Genomic DNA, 24,029 nt, shown 5'->3' with positions numbered 1-24,029 from the left:
TAACTTTTCATGATTTGGTGAAAACAAGTAATGCAAATATAGATTTTTTGAAAAATTTATAAATTTATGAAAAAAAAAAACTATTTAACATTCATGAACTGCATCATTTATCACGAAAAATAAAAAATGTATACGATTAATATTTTAATAAGGTTTTTTTAAAAAAATAATAATTGTTGAATTAATTACAGATTAGTTAGAAAATATTTGACAACCTGTGTGTAACCGAATAATAATCATTTATGCAAAAAGAAGTTTTTTAAAGCCATAACATTTTTTTCAAATAAGTTTTTCTCATTTTTCCTCTAACATTAAAACTCGCGGTTTTTTAAATTTTCTTTTTAATTTTTCCCCAAAAATTGATTGAATCTAAGAATATCACTAGGATCAGAAAATTTACAATTTTACAACTATTTTTTATTTGTCTTTCTAACAAAATTATGTAAAGGAAATTTTTTTATTCATGCCTTTTTCAAGCAATTTCAATCACTCAAAATTTTTTAGTACTTTGTTATATTATTAATGCAATCATTTATAAATTTAAAACATAATTTTCTTAAAACTTTGATTTGATCAGAGGTTTTTTATACATCATATTTTGAATATTTTAACACTCGAAAAATATTTCATATTTTATATTATTCTGCTGTAAAAATTATTTAAAAAATAAAATCCTTTAATTAGGTCTTGTCTACTTAAAAAAAAAATATTTTTCAATTATATTTCAAAAGCATTAAAATAAAAAATGTTTGTATATCAAATTTTCACAGAATTCAAATTGTTCGCTAACTTTCAATATAATTTCTAATACCTTAATAATAATTTAAATTAAAAATATTATAAAATGAATAAAAAATAGTATTAATTGAAATTATAAGTAGATAAACTAGGGCCTCGTAAAAATTCTTATTTGTCAGATTTTCTAAAATTTTGAATTCGAGATTTGTTTCTTTCGCGAGAAAATGATTGACTTTTTTAGCCAGGTTTAAAAAAATATATTTAGAGTTCGCTGTGGGGGTTTTTATGCCGAAAATTCGATTTTTTAAGGTTTCTAAATTTTTATTACTACAATGTAAATTATCGCATCTTATAGGCAACTTTTTATTATTATACGATTTATTTATTTTAAAACTCAGATTATATTATTTTACTGATAAATTTTTCTACTGATGGAAATTAAATTCAAGTCAATTTCGAAGAAGAAAGCTTATTGAGAATTTTGAGAGGTTTCAAGAGATCAAAAAAAATTCTTAAGAAAATTATAATGATTTTTCATTCTGCTAAATGAATTTTAAGAGATAATTAAAGAATATTGAAAAAAATTTCTAACGATTTTCTAAAATTTCGAAAAAGAATTTAGAAGATTTTAGAGACAATTTTTTATTTTTAAATATTACAAGATTTAAAAAAATCGATATTTAGAAGCTTTGAAAAGATTCAAAAACAATTTTTAAGTTAAACAGATTTGAAAACATTTAAAACGTAGATTTTGGAAGATTTCGAACAAGAAATTTATAAGCTTGTTAAGAATTTTGAAAGGTTTCAAGAGGATAACAAAATTTTCTTCAGATTCCTGGGAAAATTTAAATTATTCTCTTATTGTTGAAAAATTGATCTCAAAATATTGAAGCATTTCAAAAAATTATCAAAAAAGAATTTAGAAGGTTCTGAGACAATTGTTTTAATTTTGTAAGATTTTTCAAAAATCTAGGATTAATTTAATTCAGTTTAAAAGATATTTAGCATTTTATGAAGTTTTGACTTTTCCGGAAAATTAGTTAATCTTGTAAAATAAAGAAACCCCCTTTTTAAAAACATCCTAGATACTTTCTCGACATCTGAAATATTCAAAATCTTTTTGAATGTTCCCCAGAAACAGAGGTTAAATTTTCAGTAAAACAATTCATTTTCAACCAAATAAGGTAAATTTTTAACGGAAAATTTAATTTTTCAAATAATCAGATAAATGTTCAACTAAGAAAATTAATTTTCTATCAAGAAAGATAAAGTTTCCACAAAAAATGGAATCGTTAAGTTTCCAAATGGGTAAATGAATTTTTGTACAAAATGAGGAATCTTCAACAAAATAAAAGAATTTTCAACGAAATAGTTTAATTTTTTAACAAGGAAATGAATTTTCAATCAAAAAGATTAAGGTTCAATTAATGAGATTACTTTTCTTACCAAGAAAGACGAATTTGTAAGAAAATAGTTGAATTTTCACCTAAAACAGATAAACATTTTTAATTTTAAAATAGAAAAGTTAAATTTTCAGAAAAAATTAAATTTTAACTAAGTAAAATAAATTTTCAAAGTAGTACTTATTTATTTTCAATAAAAAAATTACGATCAAAGGAATGCATTTTTAAGGAAGTAGATCCATTTTTTAAAACAAAGTGATTAATTTTCTACCAAAAAAGGATTAATTATAAAAAAAACATTTGAATCCAAATATTTGAATTTAGGAATGTTCATCCTAATACTTAAATTTTCAAGGAAATAAATTTTCCATTCACCAAGAACATTAATGTATACCCAAAAAAATTTTATTCTGAAAAATGAAAAACTTTGTAGGTACTGTTTTTACACATTAGAAATATTCAAAAAACGGTTTGAATTTTCATAAGAAGCCTAAGAATGTTATTTTTATATAAAATTTAAAACAAATAAACTGAAAAAGTAAATAGTTTTTCAAAATATTCATTTTGTATCGATAATAATATTTGCCCTGAAATTATAATAATTATGGTTGTATTTTAGTTCATACTGGAGTGATAAATCTTTTTTGGCTGAAATTTCAACTATTTTGTCGAAAATTGATCTTTTCTAGATGAATTTAATTGTTTTAAATTCAAACTTAAAATTTTTTAGTTAAAATATGAATTATTACATTTTTCTTTCAGAATTCATCTTTTTTGGTTGCAGATTAACGTTTTTGTTGAATTTTTGATTTGACATATTCTGAAATCATCCATTTTTTCATTTTTCAAGAAACCTAAGAAAATTTTATTTTTGCAACCTCAAAAACTAATAAACTAAAAACATAAATAGTTGTTCGAAATTTTTCTTTTGTATTAAAAATGATTTTTCTCTTCAAATTAGAATTTGGTGGTATTCTTTTTTCTTTCTTAGATGAAAAATATATTTTTTTTTTTTGAAAACTAAACAATTTTGTTGAAGATTTGTCTTTTTAAGACGAATTAAATTAGATTTGCCTGAACTATCAACTATTACATTTTTCCCCCAGAATTCATATTCTTGGTTAAAAATTCAATTATTTGGTCGGAATGAACTTTTTTGTTGAAATTTTGATTTTTCATCTGAAATTTTTTAAATTTGTTTTCAGTTTTCTCAAGAAATCTAAGAAAATTATCTTTACAATCCGTTAAAAGCAAATAAATAAACTGAAAAATGAATAGTTATTCGAAATTTTTATTTTCTAATTGAAATTATTTTCTTTTCAAATTATAAGTTTGTTCATTTTTTTTCTTGCTTGATGAAGTCAATTATTTAGTTGGAATTTAATTTTTTTGATGAAATTTTTATTTATTGTATCTAAAATTCTCAACATTTGTTTTGAATTTTCTCAAGAAACTTAAGAAAATTATATTTATATAACTTCAAAAACAAACCGAACAAAACTTTTGTGGAGCGCGATTGATGGTACTAGTAAATATAAAAAAAAAATTGATTTTATAATTGTTTGAAAAAACTATTTTTCAATTTTCCAAGAATCGCTCAAATTTTTTCAAATAGTAGAAATTGTTGTCAGTTATTTAAATAATATTTTCTGAAAATTTAATATTAAAAATAAAATTTAAGGATGAATTGAACCTCTTAATCGCAAATTTCATAATAAAATCGAAACTTTAAAGGTGCTAATACAATCCTTATAATTTTTTTCAGAGCGAAAAAAATGGTAAGGGTTACACAACGCCCTGAAAAAGAATTTCTGTATTGTAGAAGATGGAATGGTTAAAATTGTAGAAATAAAAATTTTTAAACTTGAAAAAGTCGAATTTAAAAAAGAAAAAAACATCTGAGATCATATTTTACCTTAATACTATTTTTATAAGTTTCTCGTTAATTTTTTGAGTGTTCACTCAATTAGAGAGATAGTTTGCTTTTTTGGAACTTGACAATATTAGTCACAGCCCACCTGAATTGGATTTTTTAAAAATAGTTATTACTATTAGTCATAGGGATGTCGGTATCGTTGTTATTATTGTTTCTTTTGTGGTTTGCCAGGATGTTTCAAGCATGGAGAATGAACATCACACTGCATAGAGCCATATTAAAGTAATTTCCGTAACCACACCGTTTGCATGCATGACGTATGTACTTAAATGATGTATATTTATTTATGTATATATTTATTTCGAACATGGTTTGCAAGAAATTATGCATCTCTTTAATTTTCGCCTCTGTACATATTAGACATTTTTACATCGCCACCTTCTGATCTGGATTCATTTATTTTAGATTCTTTTGTTTTAAGTCACACACAAGTTCAGTTTCAGTTTATAGAAACTTATTTTCCTGTATATATTTTATATACTCATTTATTCGCATTTATTGCAAGTAAATTTGGAACTAAAATGGAATTTTTCATACCATAAACAATTTTTTTTGCATGGACTAAAACTTTATATTGATAGGGATGCCGCAAAATCCCAATTGCGAAATTCCACCAAAATAATAAATCTTTGAGGAATTTTTAACGAGAGGAATTTTTAAAAAACGTAATTTAATTTTTTTAACCAAACAGAATAAATTTTCAAATAAATAGTTCATTTTGCATCCAAACAGATGATTCTTCAATTAAGAAGATTAATTTTCTATCATCAAAAATTAATTTTCGACAAAAAATAAATTAGTTAAATGTTCAGTTACGAAATGAATTTCTGACTAAAATTATGAATCTTCAACATAAAAATTTAATTTGTTAAGCAAATAGTTGAATTTTCAACCCAAAAAATTAATTTTCTACCAAAAATAGAAAAGTTAAATTTTCAACCAAAGTAATGAATTTTTAACCAAAGAGATAAATTTTAAACTTATGCCATTACTTTTCTACAAAGAATGATGATTTTTGAAAAAATAGTCAATTCTGGCCTACAACAGATACATTTTCAACTTAAGATGTCATAGTTAAATTTGCAGTAATAAAATTAAGTTTTAATCAAATAAAATTATATTCTAACGCAATAGTACAACTTAGAACCAAAAAGATGAATTTTCAACAAAATACGTGAGTTTTTAACTAAAAAAGAAAAAATTTCAACTGAAAAGTTCAATTTTAATTTTTAAAAATAATAATTTGTAACCAAAAAAACTAATATTCATAAAAATATATATTTTTTAAAACAAAGTTATGAATTAGCAACTAAAATTATGAATCTTCAACTGGAACATTTGAATTTTAAACCAAACAGATAAATTTTAAACAGAAGATTAAATTTCTATAGGAAAAAATAACTTTTCGTTAAAAATGGAATATTTAAATTTTTAGATAAAAAAATTAATTTTCAATTAAAAAAAAAACAACTAATTTTTGACCCAAGGAATAAATTTTCAACGAAAAAGATCATTTTTCAAGCAAGGGGATTAATTTTCAGCTGAAAAATGATTATTTTTTTACAAAATACATTAATTTTTAACCAAATATTTGAATCCAACGAACTAAAATAGTTTAATAATTAAATTTTCAGTTTAAAAAATGAATTTTTGACTAAGATTATGAATCTTCAAACAAACAATTAGTTTTCAAAGAAATAGTTTTAAAAAATTTCTAAAACAGATAAATTTTCTACCAAAAAGAATAAATTTCTATCGGAAAAGATCAATTTTTGACATCAAATGGAATAGTACAATTTTTTTTTAAATTAATTTTTACTGAAAACAAAAAAAAATAATTTTCTAGCGAATAAATTAATTTTCAATGAAAAATATAAATTTTAAACCACGAAGAATAATGTTCTACGAAAAAAAGATAAATTTTTTACAAAATACATGCATTTTTAACCAAATATTTTAATTTAAGGAATTTTTAACTAAATATTTGAAACTAAAAAATTTTCAACCTAATAGTGAAATATGTAACGAAAGAAATAATTTTTCAAGTAATGAATAAGAATAATGTACTACATAAGACAAATTTTCAACAAAATACATTTTTAATCAAAAAATAATAATTTTGAACAAAAAAAAGTTTTTCAACTAAAATGATGAATCATTAACCGAAAAATGAAATTAAAAAATAGTTTCATTCTCAACAAAGTAATTGAATTTTCAACTAAAAAAGATGAAATATCAACGAAAACATTTAATATTTGATATTTCAAACAAAAATGATTTTAATTTTAAACTAAAAACAGGTTGAATTCAATTATAAAGATTTATTTTGATTAAAGAAGAATAATTTTCAACTAAAAATTTCTGATTATTAACCAAAAAAAAAAACACGATTTCTATGAAAATAGATTAATTTTCAAACAAAAAGAATATCTTTTTAACAAATTTATTGAATTTTGTTTAAAAAAAAATTGAGTTCAGTTTAAGATTATCGAAAATTCCCTTACTTCCTCGAATTGCCTGGCCTGTATCTGTAGCAACCCCGATTAAACAACTTTTATAGCTGAAACTGAATTTAAATTAGAATTGATCAGCTAAAGATACAGTTTCCAGAAATGAAGGAAAAATAATTTTTTTTTATTTTCAGAGGAACGCACAGTCTCAGATATTTGACTGTAGTGGAGAAAGCTTTAATCATGGAGTAGAGGAGGAAGCGAAGCTTTTGGAAAAACGATTACTGGAACAACAGCGTCAATCGGAAGAAGATAGTCGATGGCTTGCAAGGGAGGAGGTATTTAAAAAATATTTAATTGTTTAAATCTTTTTAATCCCTTTTTTCTTCTTTAATTTATACTACTTTTTATAAAATTGCTTAAAATATGTGTTTTAAAAAAATTATTATTATTATCTAATTAATTTTTCAGAAACGTCTTTCGATCGCAACGAGCGGAGACGAAAGCGCAAGTCCTCCCGTTCCTCGGTCAGTGACTCAATCTCCTAGTCACGAACCCCATACGACAAATACAGGCTCTTTAGGTTCAGACAAAGGATCTGACAAAGTTATAGTCGTAAAGGTAATTTTCAGTTAAACAATATTTAAAATCTGAGCTGAAAATATCTTTTATTTTTTTAAGCAATTGGATTTTTCTGAAGTATTTTTAAAACAGGGTGGTCGCAGGTCAGGGAAAATCTGGAAATCGGGTAAAATTAAGGGAATTTTATTGGTCAGGGAAAAAAGACAGGGATTTTTAAAAGAGCTTCCAAAAGCCAGGGGATTTAGAGTTTTTTCTTTGAATAACTGTCAAGGCTAATAAATATGAAATTTTGTTAATTTTTAATTTAAAATTGTTTTATTCCGTTTATAAAAAAATGTTAAATGGTCAGGGAAAATTAGGGAATGTTGAAAATGAAGTTTTATCATAAAAAAATTGTAAAAATTCTTTTCGGGAATTTATTTGCCTTGCATTTATATGTTTTTCAGTTTATTCTTCCCAATAGTTTAATTTATATTATATTTATATATCATCGGTTTTGGTAGAAATTCCATCTTTTTTTGAGTCAAAATGTAACTGTTTGGTTGAAAATTAATCTTCTTTGGTTAAAAAATAAATTGTTTTGTTAACAATTGCCTTTTTTTGTTTAATTAAAAAATTTATTTTATTTTTATTGAAAATTTATCATTTTGGCTCAAGATGCATATGTCTGAATGACAATAAATCGTAACATTTTTTAAATCCTAATTTAAAAAAATGTGTTGCTGAAGATTCAGCATTTTAGTTGAAATTCAACTATATTGTTGAAAATTCGTCTTTTTGGGTTAAAACCTTAACTATATTTTTGAAAATTTAACTAAATTTTTTAAAATTCGTCTTTTAGGTTTAATAATTCATCTGTTTTAGTAAAATGCCATTTTTCTCGATAAAAATTCAACTATTTAGGTGAAAATGATTTTTTTGTTGTGAACTATTCTGTTAAAAATCTTTTTTTTTAAGATTCATCTCTCTGTCTGATTTTTTTTAAATTTGTTCAGTGAAAATATAAATTTTTAAATTAATATTTCTTACCAGAAAATTCGTCTTTTTGGTAGAAAACTAGTATTCTTGGTTTGTAATTTTTTCTTTTTTGGTTAAAAATACAACTTTCCGGTCCAAAATTCTCTTCTTTCATGTTCAAAATAAAATTTTTTCATGTTCAAAATTATACATTTTTTACAGTAAATTCGTCTTTTTGCTTGAAAATTTAACAATTTCGATTAACTTTTCTTCTTTATTGACTGAAAAATCTCTATTTCTTGATTTTTTTTTTAATTTATAATTTTAATTGAAAATTCATCTTTTTTGTTGAAAATTTGACATTTTTTTGTATAATCCTTTTTTTTGAAAATGATTTTTTATGACTGAAAATTTATATTTTGTAGCTGAAAATTCAACTATTTGTTTGAAAATTCATGTATTATATTCAAAATTTTTCTTTTTGATTCTAAAATTTACCTCTTTCAGTAAAGATTTATTTTTTGGATAAAATATTAACTAGTAAATTTTTAAAATTTTTAGTTGAAAATTCAGTTAAAAGGTCGACCTTTTTGTATAAAATTTAATGATTTTGTTGAAATTTTACCTCTTTGGTTTAAAGTTAAACTATTTCGTTGAAAATTGATATTTTTTAATTAAAAAATAAACTACTTGTGTAAAAGTTGTACCGCTTTGTTTGTAAAAGGTTCATCTCTTTGGATAGAAATTGATCTTTCTTAATTGAAAATTTGTCATGTTTGGTACAAAACTAATATTTTTGGTTTGAAGTGTCTCTTTTTTGGTTAGTACAACTCATCAGTTCGAAATTAACTTTTTTAATTTAAGAGTAAAATTTTGTTTCTTTCTTGGCTAAAAAATATTTATTTTATTGTAACGTGTCTTTTTCATTGAAAACTTCATCACTCTAGTTGAAAATTTAATATCTTTGTTGGAAATTGTTTTCTTTTTTCTGATTTTTTTTGCAGAAACTTCAACATTTCCATTTTTAATTAACGATTTATCTTTCTCAGTTGAAGATTCGTCTTTTTGGTCAAATTCAAAAATCAAGATTGAATTATTTGGTTAAAAATCAACTGTTGTTGAAAATTTATGTTCTTAAAAATTGAACTCTGATTGAAAATTCAACTATTTGATTGAAAATTCATTTTTTTGGTCAAGAGTTCAATTTTTTTTGTCGAACTGTCATCTATTTGGTCCAAAAATTCATTTTTTTTGTGTTGAAATTTCAACTTTGGTTTGAAAATTCTTGCATTTGGTTAATAATTAAACTATTTTGTTGAAAATTTAATTATTGGCTTATAATTTCAACTATTTTACTCAAAAGTCATCTTTTTTATTCGAAAACTGAACTTTTTTTTTGTTGAAAATTCATCCTTTTGGATAAAAAATTCTACTTCTATAGTAGAAAATTAATCTTTTTGTGTTGAAATAAAAATGTCCTCTGCTTTCCGTTAATTAAAAATTTGTAGTTGAAAATGTTACAAGATTTTTTCGGCCACCCTCAAGAGGATCTTTGAAGATTCTTCATTTATAAACATGAAATTTTCAAAATAGGTTCACTACTCTTAAAAAAGAAATAGTTTTCTTAGTAAAAAAAAATTCTTTTTTTTTATAGAAAATGGAACCGACTCCGACAGCAGATCTTGATAGAACGAACGATAAAGTTTACGATTGTACAACAAGTGTCGTAAGAGCTGTGATGTCTTTATCTCAAGGTAATTTCAGGAAAAAACTTACTCAATAAAATTTGTCCTAAATAATCTTGATATATAATAATGCTTTTACAATTTTCCCCTAATTTTAGGAGTACAACAAAGCAAAGCGGACCAATATTTAGAACTAGTTCGAAGAGTGGGCGTCGAATTAAGAGCCCTGCTTTCATCTGTGGACACTCTAGTCGAAATTCTTCCAGCTTCTGCTCATCGGGAAGTTGAAATGGCCCACAAAGTTCTTAGCAAGGACATGGCTGAACTTGTTTCAGCAATGAGGCTCGCGCAAAATTACAGTGCGACTACTCTTGACGCTGAATATCGAAAGTAAGTCGATACCTCCGTGTTAAAAAAAAAACCTCTCCCGGAGTGGACTGGCATTTTTTTTTTAAATTTATATAAGTTCTTTGAATTCTCTGTATTCTTTTAAATCTTTTTTATTCTTCAGAAAAACCTTCCATTTTCTGAATTCTCTTAACTCCTTGAATTCGATCAATTTTCCGGAATTCCATAAATGCTCTGAGAGACTTTAAATTTTCCCAAATATTTGAATTCTCTGAATTCCATCAATTACCTGAAATTTTCGGAATTCATAACATTTTTGGAATATTCTGAATGTCTTGAATTCTTTGAATATTATGAAATTGTTGAATTATCTGAATTTCTACAGATCGCTGAATTCCATGAAATTATTGAATTCTCTAAATTCCAGGAATTCCTTGCATATTGTAAATTCCTGAAATATTCGAAATTCTTTGCATTTCTTGAAACTTCAGAAATCCTTGAATATTCTTAATTTCTGGAATTTCGTAATTGCTCTGAAATTCTTGATATTTGTTGCATTCCCAAAAATCGATCAGTCCTCAGAAATCCTGGAATATTATGAATTCCTGAAATACTCTGAATTACTTGAATTCATTGTATTTCTTAAATTTTCTGTCTTCGTTGGTTCCTCCGAATTCCTTGAATATTCTGATTTTCTAACAATCCTTGAATTCCCTGAACTTTCTGAATTCTTCGAATTCCTTAGACTCCTTTCATTTCCCCAATCCCATAAATGCTCTGTAATTCGCTGAATGCCCTAATTTTTTAAAAATATTTTGAATGGCTTGAATTCTGTGAATATGACGAATTCCTTGAATATACGGAATTCGCTAAAATTCTGAAAATTTTAGAATTCCTAAAATAATTTCTGAATTCGTTGAATGTTGTAATTTCCTGAAATTCCTTAAATATTCAGAGTTCTCTGAATTTCCAAAAATGCTTCAGTTCTCAGATTCCTTATATTATCGGATTTATTGAATTTTTAGAATTCCGTAAATTCGCAAAAGTTTTTGAATTTTCCGAATTTTTTCAAACCATAGAATTTCTTGAATCCTCGGAATTTTTTGAATTCTTAGAATTTCTTGAATACTCAGCATTCCTTTAATATTCTGCATTACGAAAATCCCTTATGATTTCTTGAATATTCGGAATTCCTCGAATTCCTCAAAATCTCTGAAATCCTGAAAATGCTCTAAAATCCCTTAAATTTGTTAAATTCCTGTAAATCCTTCAGTTCTCAAAATTGCTCAAATTCTCAGATTTCTTGAATTGTCAGAATTGTCAGAATTCTTAGAATTTCTTAAATTTTTAGAATTCCTCAAAATCTCTCTCCCTTATTTTTTTTGAATTTCCTTAAATCCTTTAGTACTCTAAATTTCTTCAATTCTCAGATTTCTTGAATTCTCAGAGTTCATTGAATTTCTTCAATTTTTAGAATTATTAAAAATCTCAGAACTCCTTGAATTTTCGGAATTCGCTGAAATTCTGAACACTTTGAAATTCCTGCAAATCTTTAAAATCCTGAAAAATTTCTGCATTGCCTGTATTCCTTGAATATGGTAAATTTTCGAAATCCTTAAATATTTGGAATTCTCGAATTTCTGAAAATGCTTCAGTTCTCAGAATTCCTTGAATTCTCAAAAGTTTTTGAATTCTCAGAATTCTTAGAATTTCTTGAATTCTTAGAATTAGTTGAATTCTCAGATTTTTTATTTTTAGAATTTCTTGAATACTCAGAATTCTTTTATTATTCTGCATTACGAAAATCCCTCATGATTTCTTGAATATTTGGATTTCGCTGAACATCTGAAAATTTTTGAATTCTTTAAATATTCGGAATTTTTCGAATTCCTCAAAATCTTTGAAATCCCGAAAATGCTGCGAAATCACTTAAATTTGTTGAATTCCCATCAATCCTTCAGTTCTAGAAAATTCCTTAAGTTCTCAGATTTCTTGAATTCTCAGCATTCTTAGAATTTCTTAAATTTTTAGAATTCTTCAAAATCTCTGAATTTCTTGAATTTTTGGAATTCGCTAAAATTATGAAAATTCCTTGAATATTTGAGATTCCTCTAAATCTCTGAAATCCTAAAAATTCTTTACAATCCCTCAATTTTTTTTTTTTTAATTTTCTTAAACCCTTCAGTTCTCAAAATTCCTTCAATTCTCATATTTCTTGAATTCTTAAAATTCTTTGAATTTAAAAATTGCTTATAACTCTTCAAAATCTCCGAATTCCTTGAACTTTCAGAATTCTCTGAAATTCGGAAAATTTTGAAATTCCTAAAAATCTTTTAAATATTAAAAGATGTCTGTATTCCCTGAATTCCTTGAATATGGTAAATTTTTGAAATCCTTAAATATTCAGAATTCTCTGAATTTCTGAAATAATATATTGTATACTATAATACTATTTTGATTTCGCTGAAATTCTGAACATTTCTAAATTCCTACAATTTTCGGAATTCCTCGAATTCCTAAAAATCCTTGAACACTTCAAAAAACTCTGAATTCCCCGAATTCCTAGAAAATGGTAAATTCTTGAAATTTCTTAAATATTAAATCCCTAAAAATTTTTGTTTTCCCTATGAACCTTCAGTTCTCAGAATTCCTTAAATTCTCAAATATCTAGAATTCTTAGATTTACTTAAATTTTCAGAATTCTTTGAATTTCTTAAATACTGAGCATTTCTTAATTTCTTTAATTTCATTGAGTTTTTCTAAAATCCTTGAATATTCCGAATTTACTGAATAACTTAAAATTTTCGAATTCCCTACAATCTTTAAATACTCTGAAATCCCTGAATTCTTTGAATTTTTCTAAATTTTTAGCATTATTTTGTCGAAAGAATTCAAAAGGACTTCAAAAAGGTTCAAAACATTCCAAGAAATTCAAAAGAATACCTTGAAATTCTCAAAAGAAAAGGAATATATACACTTATACATAGAAATGAAAGAAATCAAAAAAAGATGCAAAGGTGTTACACACCTAGAGATACTTTTTTCAACATGGAAATATTCACCCTTTTCAAGTTTTATTCCTATTATTCCTCTTATTTATTCCTATTACAGCTTGGAAGAAATTAAAAAGTATTTAATCAATTTTCGGAAATCTCTGAAAACTCTTAAAAATTTCTTAAATAACTAAAAAAAATTTTAAACTGACTTGAATTATTCATTAAATGTTAAAAAAATTTTCAAAATAAAAAAATTGCCAGTCACTGATTGATAGAAAAATAAGAAACGTTTGTTAATAATTATTTAAACAAACTTAAATTTTCCCTTAGTGGAAAGTAGAATTCATTTTTTACGTATTAATAGAAGTAATGAAATTTGTTGCAACTACTTAATTCTCCTTTATTTTTTCCCCCTTCTTTTCTTTTTAGAGGAATGTTGTCAGCCGCTCATGTTCTGGCAATGGACGCGAAGAATCTTTTGGACGTGATTGATTCAATTCGAATGCGATATCCGTATGTGAACAATCAAATTTGCCATAAGCAAAACGATTCCTTGGTCACTCGAGGTTCAACTCCTGAAAATAGAATTCGCTCGAGTCAATCCGGAGAACATCTTCTGAGAAGAAGTCAGTCTAGTGAAAGACAAGGTCCTGCCTTCAGGCAAAGTCAGAGTGGAGACCTTTTACACAGGATGGGACAGTCTGTTGATCGTTCACTGCAGGTAGAACTTTCATCTTTTCAATTAAAACAAGAAACTGCTGATGTATTCTACCCAATTTTATGAAAAAAAAAAAAAACTGATTGATGTAGCGAAATATTTCGAAATATCGAAAGTATTGTTGTCGAAAACCTGATTGGTTCAACCATCTGTGATTCTGTGAATTTGCTTTGGTTTAAGCTGTAAATATACATATGAAATTTCTCATTTCATTTTAAAGTATCGTTTAAGTTTTAAGTTTCTATTTTGTATACCCTTCGACGAAATTAAAGAAATACGTTGTTTTTTTCGACTTACTTTAAAAATTTTGATTTGTCTCTTAGCGGATAATTATGTTAAATAAATATTTTTTAAACTAGTCCTATATTTTTTCCTAATTTTCCTTTGTTTCTCACAATTTACAAATTTTCTCGATTTGACTGTATATTTTTATTTTAGATTTGTGGAATTTTATTCTTATTAATGGTTGTTTATTATTTTATTTCTGTAAAATCGAGGAAGTTATTTCTCCAATGTATTTAGGAAAACGAAAACATGTTTTTGTTGAGAAATATATCAATTCAAGTACGCAAAATAAAAAAATACCATTTCAGGCAGACAAAAGAATAATTTCGAATAATTGTTTATTTATTTTCAAGATTATAGAAATATAAATTTAATTTTCAACCAGAGAAGATGAATTCTCAACGGTAAATTTAATATATAATTGATATTCCAACCAAAAAGATTTTAATTTCAAACACAATCATTGTTGAATTCATCCACTCAAAAAAAATGTCAACAACAAAAAATTAATTTTTAATAGTTGGATTTTTCACCGAAAAAGATTAACTTTCAGCGAAACCGTACATTTATACTTTGAGGGGAAGAATAATTTTGAATATAAAATAAAAATTTCGAATAACTATTTCCTTTTAGAGTATATTTGTTCATTTATTTTTAGGATTACTTAAATATAATTTCGCCAAGATTCCTCCGAGAATGTAAGAAAAATTATAAAAATTTCATACATATATATCAAAAAAGTATAATTTTTTTATTTTACAGGATTTTACCAATTTTCAGTAAAAATTCGAGTCTGTTTCAAAGAAATTTAAAAAAACATTTGATTAATTTTCCAATGATTCATAACATTTGGAAGTCTTTTAAAATTAAAAAACCGCCAGTCATTAAAAATTTACCCAGAAATCTTAAGAAAAGTTTTTCAAAATCTTCAAAAAAAATTACATTTTGCATTAAATAATTGAAAATCTTTTCAAGTTTTAAAATATTTTTCAAGCATTTATAAAACTTTCGAATCAACTAAACATCGCTTTAAATTGTTCGAATTTTCTCAAAATTTTTATTAAAACTGCTACATCAAAAAAATTGCCTTCAAACCTTCTAGATTCTGTTTTGACAATTTTAAAAGTCTTTTTAAATATTCTCTTGAAATTAAATATTCAAAATAAAAATCAGTTTTAAATTTCCCAGGAATTAAAAAAAATTTCTTTTATTACTTTTGCAACATTTTAAAATTTGTAAAAATGTTAAAAATCTACATATTCTTTTAAATTTCTTGAAATCTTCTCAAGATTTAAATTATTTTTGAATCTTTTAAAAACTTGTAAAACATAAAAAAATAGGGTTTAAAAAATTGTAGTCTCGAAATTTCTTTAAAATCCTGCCAAATTAAAAATAAATTAATTTTCATAAATATACACTTAGTTTTAGATTTTTTAGATAATTTCAAGTTTTAAATGAATTTTGAAAATTTTGCTTTAAAACCGTCGAAAAAAGATTGTGTGTTTCTTAAAATGTTTTGAAGGCTTTTTTGAATTTTCTATTAAAAATTTATTTTTCATAATAAAATTGTATTAAAAAAAAAAATTTCTCCTAAAACATTCAAACAAATTTAAAGAGTTTCTTTTTTTCGAAATCTTCAAAAATCGACATTTTGTTTAAAATTTCTTGAATTCTGCTCAAAATTAAAAGTATTTTCGAAAAATTAAAAAAATTGTCAAAAAATCTTCCAGATTCTATTTCGACGCATTTTGAAATAAAATGAATAATTTTATTTTTTTCATCTCCTTAAAATTGTGAAAAAGTTTCCAAATTATAGTGTGGTAGCAAAATGTTAAGAACAGAATTATTTCCCAATATTAAATTAAATTTAATAAACAAATAATATATAAATAAAATAATAAATAAGAAAAAAACAGCATCTAAAGGTTTTCGACAACAGTGTGTCCGATATTTCCGAAATATTTGATAAGTTTTCTAAGACAGGACAAACGATTTTTTCATAAGGTTTTGTTAAATAAGTGAAACTTCCACAACTTAAAATATTGCACATTTTGCTCGAATTTTTAGAAAAATAAGAAGAAAACATACAGAAATTGCATTTTTTGATTTCTGACTTTTTATTTTCAAAAAATGGTGCCAATTTTTTCTATACTGTATTTTTTAAATTAATTATTTATTATTGGCAGAGAGTTTACTTTTATTAAAAAAAATTATTTTATTCTATTGAGGAATTTCATGCTCTTTTAAAATTGATTCGAAAATCAACATCATATATATGAATTTTTTTAACAACAAAGTTGAATTTTCAAAAACAGTAATGAATTTTTAACTAAAATTATGTATCATCATCTGGAATAGATGAATTTCAAACGAACAAAAAGTTTTTATTTATCTCCTTGGTTGGAAAATGAGCTGTTTTGTTGAAAACTCATTTTTTCGTTGGCTGAAAATTAATTTTATTTTACTGAAAATATAATTATTCAATATTTCGTTGAAAAAGCATATTTTTTTAGTTGAAAATTTTGATTTTTCGGTAGAAATTAATTTTCTGGTATAAAAATTAATCTTTTTGGTGAAAATTGAATGATTATACTTCTTTGAAACTCAGTATTTCATTTGAAAATTCATGTTTTTGTTTCAAATTCAACAATTCCAGTTGAAGATTTATAATCTTAGTTGAAAATTCATCTCTTTCTTTAAACGTCAATTTTCAACCTAAGAGTTAACTATTCAATTGTTGGTTGAAAATTTATGTTTTTAATTTGAAATTCATGTATTTTCTATAAAATTTGTATTCTTTCGTAAACATTAGTCTTCTTTGTTGAAAATTCATCTTTTTGGTCAAAAATCAATTATTCCAGTTACAAATTGATCATTTAATTTCTTTAATTTGAAAATTCATCTTTTTTAAATTCAACGATTCCATTTTTTTCATTTTATGGTTTTGGTTAGGTAAAATGTATTAAATATTTTGATGTTAATTGTTTTGTGTGTGCTGCTTCGAAGTTTTTTGTCAGCTGGTCGAAATCATTACATCTAAAAAATATCAAATAATTTTATGTTAATTTTTTACAAATTTTTTCACAATTTATAAAAAAAATCAATATTCCAAAAAACATTGATTTTAGATCAGTAGACAAAAATATTCATAATTTTAGTTGAACATTCATCTTTTTTTTGAAAATTCATTTTTTTTCAAAATTCGTCTTTTTGGAAAATGAACTTTGAAATTTGTTTATATTTTTTGTTGAAAATTCGACTGTTTTGGTTGAAGACTCCTGTTACAAATTTAACTCCATATTTTGTGGAAGATTTTTGTTTTTTTCGTTAAAAATTAATTTTTTTAACCGATTCTTGAATTTTTCGTTGAAATTTTATCTTTTTTTTTTTTATTTGAAAATTCGACTTTTTTTAGTAGAAAATTAACCTTTTTGGTTAAAAACTCATCTTTTTGGTTGAAAATTCATCTGTTTTATTGAAAATTCGTCTTTTTGAAGAACAAAAATTAATCTTCCTGGTTGAAAATTGAAGTTTGTTTCTTTTTTTTGTTTTGTTAAAATTCACCTTTTTGGTTAAAAATTCATTTATTTTAATGAAAATTCCGCTTTAAACAAATAAATAATCTTCCTGGTTGAAAATTGAACTTTGTTTCTTTTTTTTGTTTTGTTAAAAATTCATCTTTTTGATTGAAAATTCATCTTTTTGGTTAAAAATTCATCTATTTTATTGAAAATTCATATTTTTGAAGAAAAAATTAATCTTCCTGGTTGAAAATTAAACTTTGTTTCTCATTTATGTTGAAAATTGAACTGTTTTGGTTGAAGACTCATGTTACAAATTTAACTCCATATTTTGTGGAAGATTGTTGTTTTTTTTCGTTAAAAATTAATTTTTTAAAACTGAAACTTGAATTTTTCCATTGAAATGTTATCTTTTTTAATTGAAAATTCGACTTTTTTGGTAGAAAATTCACTAAATCGTTTTTTTTTTTTTTTTTGAAAAAAGTAATTCCCGAGGGGTAATTAATCGGAATTTGGATGATTTAATAAAATCCGTTAAATCATTTGAAATTCCTTGAAATATCTTTAAAATCCCTTGCAATCGGCAGAATCGCTAAGTCTCCCTTGAAATTCAATGAATTTTCATTTATTTTTCAAAGTTCTCTAGAAATTTCTTGAAACATTTGAAAATCGTACGTAAAAATAAATTTAAAATAGTATTAACCATATTACTGGTCTGGATTTCAATTTAAATTAAACTTATTCGTTTAATTTACCTAAAAAAATCGTTTAATTACCAAAAAATCTTTAAAAACCCTTGAAGTGCTTGAAGATTTAATAAAATCCTTGAATCTTGTGAAGTTCCTTGAAATACGTTAAAATAGCTTGAAATTTTTGGTATTTAATTTAATTTTATCTATTTTCCAAAGTTCACTGGAAATCCCTTATCCTCTTTGGAAAACGTAAAAATCCTGTAAAATCCTTTTAAATGTTCAGTAATGTATTGAAATCCTTAGGTAAAGGTTTTTAATCTTTTGGAAACCGATTAAAATTTGTTAAATTAGTTTAAATATTTAGAAATCCCATCAAATCCGTTTAAAATCCTTAAAACCTTGTAAAATATTTGGAAATATTATAATTCGCGTGAAATTTTGATAAAGTCTGACGAAATCGCTTAAAATCCACGGAAATTCGCTGCAATTCAAATTAAATTAAAAGCATTGTAAAGAGTTTTCTAAAAAAAACGCTTAAATCTCTATAAATTTTTGAAATCCTTTACTCTTTCAATTCCTTGAAATATTTGTAAATCCCTTGAAATTGCTAAAAATCCTTCAAATGTTATTTTATTTATTTTAGCAAGTTCTGTAGAAATATTTTTGAATTATTGGAAATCCTAAAAAAAGTCTTTGAAATTCCTTTAAATTTTTTAAATCTCTTGAAATCTGTTGTATTCCTTTGAAACTCTCGGAAATGTTTAGAAATTTTTATAATCCTCTAAATTTCCTCGGAATATTTCTAAATTCCTTTATATCCAGGAAATATTTTTTAATCTCTTAAATTTTTTAATGTTGTAATAATTCTTTGGAATTCCTTAAATCCTCAGAAATTTCTAGTATCCTTAAACATTGACGGAAATGATTGGAAAACCCAGAAAAACCTTTTAAAAGCCTTGGAAATGTTTGGAAATCTGAGATAAAGAAAATAGATCATTCATTTATACTTTCTCTATTTTTGCATCTAATTTTTCAATATTTTAACATTCTTTATTTATCATTTTATTTTGTTATAATGATTTTCGATCATTATTTTTCAAGTATGGAAAAAAATTATAAGAAATTCATTATAGCAAATTTATAGAAAAAGACCTATACTGCTTTTCTTTTAATATTTTTTCGTAAGGGAGGATTACAAGGTATTGTAAAAGTTTGCCTTGCATTGCGAATGATTGCATAGGATTGCAGAGAATATTTTGAAAAAAATTAGGGGAAAAATAGGGGAAGGAAAGTAGGGAAAATGAGGAAAGGGCAAATGAAGGGAATCAATTTTTGTAAAAAATATAAATTTATTTAGAAATATTTTATCGTATTTTTTTCAAATTCCTTGACATTTTCAAGAGCTTTAAAAAATTTTTAATTACTTTGAAGGATTTTAAATAATTTAGACTATTTTAAAAGATTGCAAATAAATTTTTTATTGATTTTAGCAATTTAACGGAAATTATCAGAATTTTAAATACTTGAGGGCTTGTTAAAAGATTGTCAAAGATATCAATGGATTCGAAATATTTTAAGAAATTTTAAGATTCCCAGAAATGTTGTAATTATTTGATTAGTTTGAAGGCTTTCAAAAACTATAATATTTTAGGGTATTTTAACAGATTTCACGGCATTTTCGAAAAGTTTAAACATTTTCAAGAGATTTCCAAAGGGGTTTTAATCATTTTAAGGGGTTTAAATATTGTAATGGATTTTAAAGAATTTTTTACAACACCTGAGGGATTTCGTAGGGTATCGAAGATTTGAAATTATTTAAAAATATTTCTTGCAATTTATTTGGAATTCACCCTGAATTCTGATTAATTTGTCCTAAATCCTTCTAAATTCTTTTGAATTCTTATATATTCACTCAAGTCTACCCAATTAAATTAATTTTTCCATATTTTTAAATTGTTTTCAATTCACTTGATTACTTTTTAAATTCATCTGGAATTTTTATGAATTTGTATTTAATTCTTCTCATTTCTTTTAAATTGTTCTAAATTCACTCTAAATTTATTGTAATCAAATTTTTTTCGATTCTTCAATTTTTTAATTATTTTGAATTTAACTTGAATCTCTTTGCAGTCATTACTCACATCTTGTGTTATAAATTAGCAGGGTGTCAAAGATTTAAAGAGATTTGAATTTTTTGAAATTCACCCCGAATTCTTTTAAATTTTTTGGAGTTCTTCTGATTTTTTAAACTACTGTAATCCTTCTAAATTCACTCAATTCTACTTAATTCAGTGAATTTTTTTAAATGGTAAAAAGTTTTTATTTAATTGATCCTGAAATTTATTAACTTTACTTTGAATTTTTAGACATTTCGTCAAATTCTTTGAATTCCCTTGAATTTGTCTAAGCTTATTTCGAAGTTACTAAATTCAATGAAGTTTTTTTTTCTCATATTTTCACATTGTTTTAAATTCATTTGATTTTTTCTTAACTCACCTTTTATTTTTATCAATTTCATCGAATTCTTCTCTTTTATGTTAAATTCCTCTAAATTAATTCCAGTTTTATGGAAATCAGTGGATTTTTTTTCTTTCTTAACCGGGAAATGACCAGGAATTTTCTGAGACTGGGAAAAACCGGGAGTGATAGTGAATTTATTTCTTGACCGGGAATTTTACAAATTTTCAAAATAAAAATTTGTCCAAGTTCGATTTCAACAATTTTTAAAATAATTAGTTGAATTGATATCTTTTTAAATTATGAGATCATTCTATTTATAATGCGTAATTCGAAAATCTTTTACCTTTAAAATTCTCTATTTTAGATGTTTATTTTTAAGCTTATATTTTTAATTTAAAGAATTTGAATGTGCAGTCTTGAAGACTTAAGAAATTAAAAATTAAAAACGTTTAAAGCTGCAAATTTTTGATTAAAAACTGTTTTATTTTATCAACTGTAAATATAAATAAATATTTTTTAATGGGTCGGTACTTTAAGTATTAAAAACTGTAAAGTAATCGATTTGATAAAACGATTCTAAATCCGTTGAAAGTTAAAGAATTTCCAGATTCGTAATTAATTCGTAATTAAAGGTTTTTATTCAATTAAAAATATTATTTCAGCCTGAATTATTCCATTTTTAACCCATTTAATTTTAAAAATTCGATTAAGAAAAGGGATAATTATTTAATATTCAGCAATATTTGACTTATAATTCAAGACGAATAAATTGAAGCCAAATATTTAAAAGTAAACAATTTGAAACTTAAATGTTTGACATAGAAACCTTTGAATTGTTAAAATTTCGAAAAGCTTTTAAAATTTTAACGTTACAATTTTTATTATTCTACTTAATAAAATGTTTAATTTGCAAGCGAAATTGTTGAATTTTGATATATAAATAATAATTGAACACGTATTATTTTCAGAAAAATTTGAGTAATTTTAAGAGATATTTAGAAGTTTTGAAAAGATTCAAAATTAATTAAAAACTTTAAATGACATCAAGAAATTTAAACGAAGTTTTTGAACAACATTTTCAGAACTTCTAAACATATTTTAGACAGAATAAAATTTTTCCTACAATTTTTAGAAAATCTTAAAAATGAAGAATCATTTTTTATTTTCCTAGAAATTTTAAGAAAATGTTTTTATTCGCTTGGAGCCTTTCACAATTCTTAAAAAGTCTCTAAATTTGTTGTAAACTGCAAAAATGTACATTTTGTTTTAAATAAGGTTGTATTTGCACCGAATTTTCGTAACGAATAACCAAATTTTTTCGGTAAATACACTTCGTTAAAATTATTTGCAATCATTTCAAGTTCTAAATTAATTTTTAATCTTTTTGAAACTTCCAAATATCTCTTAAAATTACTCTAATTGTTTCTAAAAATAATAAGTGTTCAATTGTTATTTAGAAATCCAAATTTTAAGGACATACTTTTAAATTCACAGGATTTTTTAAAATTTGTAGTACAAATTCAATTAATTTTTAAATTTATTGAGGAGTTTTGAAAAAAAAATTTAACTACTTCTAGATTTCTCAAGATTTTGAAATACAATTTTAAAGTTTTTCAAGGATGCTTAAACTGTTTAAAATAAAAAGAAATTAAATTCTAATTTAAGAACTTTTAAGTCGAAGAAAATGTAAATTTAAAAATATTTAATGCCCTAAAATAACTGAATAATATAATTTTGGCAATTTTTAAAGTTCATTGATTTATTCTTTAATTAAGAGTATTGAAAATGTTAACCTGGATTTACATTTTTAGAACTTAATCTAAATCTTTGAACTCTAAATTTATGAATGTAAAAAATTCTGAATTTTGCAGTTGAAATTCATTAAGCTTGAAATAATTCAATTGAAAAGTGTTAGTACCTTCCAGTTTATGCGTGTAAATTATTGAACAATTCAATAGAAAATTTTTGAATTTAAAAAAATTGAAACTTCAATTTTAAAAGTTAAAAATTCAAGATTTACACTTCGAATGCTTTAGTTTGTTGTTTTAACATTCTCATCATTTATGATTGAGAAAGTATTAGAATTGTCGGAAATTTGACATCACACTTTTTCAACGGATCTCCACGTTTTGAGACCCCCTGAATCGTACAATCAGGTTTTCACGATGGCGTCTGTCTGTCTATCCGTCCGTAAACACGATAACTCTCGAAAAAATGAACGAATCAAATCTATCTTTGGCACACTTTTTCTAGGTCCTAAAAGAAAGGACAAGTTCGTTAACCAGCCATTTCTGACAATAATTCAAAAAGTGAGCGCATTTTGAAAATTTTTGAGACCACTTTTTTATTAATTTGAAAATTCTATGTACGGATATTTATAGTATTGAAAAGAACAAACAATTTATCGTAATGACTTTTTTCGATAAAAAGAAAATTCTCAGAGTTACAGCGTTTTCAAAATTTTTTTAATTAACCGAAAATCAAAATTTGAAGCCGAAAAACGCACGATATGAAAAAAAGTCAAGAAAAGAAATACATTTCTTTTTGAAATCCCTACAAGATTATCATAACCAATTTTTGGATTTCCTTCAAAAATCGAAAATTCAAATTTTGATTCCACAAAAAATAATGGAAAATAAAAAATTCCCTTTTGTGGACAAACTATGTAGGATATGAAAAAAGATGAATTAACAAAAATGTTTATACCAAGAAAGATCTACAATTTCGTTAAGAATCACTTCTTGATACGACGCGTACTTTTTGTTTTATTCGTGAAAAAACAACATTGAAAATAAAAAATAAATAAATGTGTGGAAAAACGACGAAAGTTACGAGAAAAAAATCCAACAAAACCTGTTTACAAATGTCTGTCAGGAATCGAGCGCGCAGCGCGAGTGTCACGATGAGAATGTGTACCTCAAAGCCTACAGAGCTTTGAGAAACTTAATCTTTGACTATATTTAATTAAGTAGTCAATTCAGAATATGAAGACGCATATAAATACTGCCATCTAAAAGAGATCTTTTTGATAAAGTTTTTTTTAAGCATTCCAAATGCAAAGAATAAATATCCGAGCACGAAGCGCGAGATTCAACCGTCGCGTTGGGTGTCCGTCCATCCGTCTGTTCGTCATACTTTTTTCCATGTAGGGGAAGTAAGGGAAGAGGAAGGGAGGGAAACTATAGGAAGTGTAGGCAGGGGCAATGGAGGGAAGTGACTGGTAGGAAGGTGGAAGAAATTAAGGGAAATGAGGGGGGG

General features: G+C 24.4%; 1 protein-coding gene across 4 annotated transcripts in view; it reads left to right on the top strand.

The window, feature by feature from the left end:
* LOC117178897 (focal adhesion kinase 1) overlaps window positions 1-24,029 on the top strand; it is a 102,142-nt gene that overhangs the window by 76,538 nt on the left and 1,575 nt on the right. For all 4 annotated transcript variants that reach the window (XM_033370428.1, XM_033370427.1, XM_033370430.1 and 1 more), the window contains exons 18-22: window positions 6,722-6,865; window positions 6,999-7,148; window positions 9,721-9,820; window positions 9,910-10,141; window positions 13,525-13,816. In XM_033370428.1, the coding sequence (XP_033226319.1) occupies window positions 6,722-6,865; window positions 6,999-7,148; window positions 9,721-9,820; window positions 9,910-10,141; window positions 13,525-13,816 (918 nt within the window). The remainder of the gene's footprint in view (window positions 1-6,721; window positions 6,866-6,998; window positions 7,149-9,720; window positions 9,821-9,909; window positions 10,142-13,524; window positions 13,817-24,029) is intronic.

This window comes from Belonocnema kinseyi, chromosome 8 (assembly GCF_010883055.1).
Source record: "Belonocnema kinseyi isolate 2016_QV_RU_SX_M_011 chromosome 8, B_treatae_v1, whole genome shotgun sequence".
Taxonomy (NCBI): domain Eukaryota; kingdom Metazoa; phylum Arthropoda; class Insecta; order Hymenoptera; family Cynipidae; genus Belonocnema; species Belonocnema kinseyi.
Note: the sequence above shows the minus strand (reverse complement) of the source record. Positions and strands in the feature narration are given on the sequence as shown.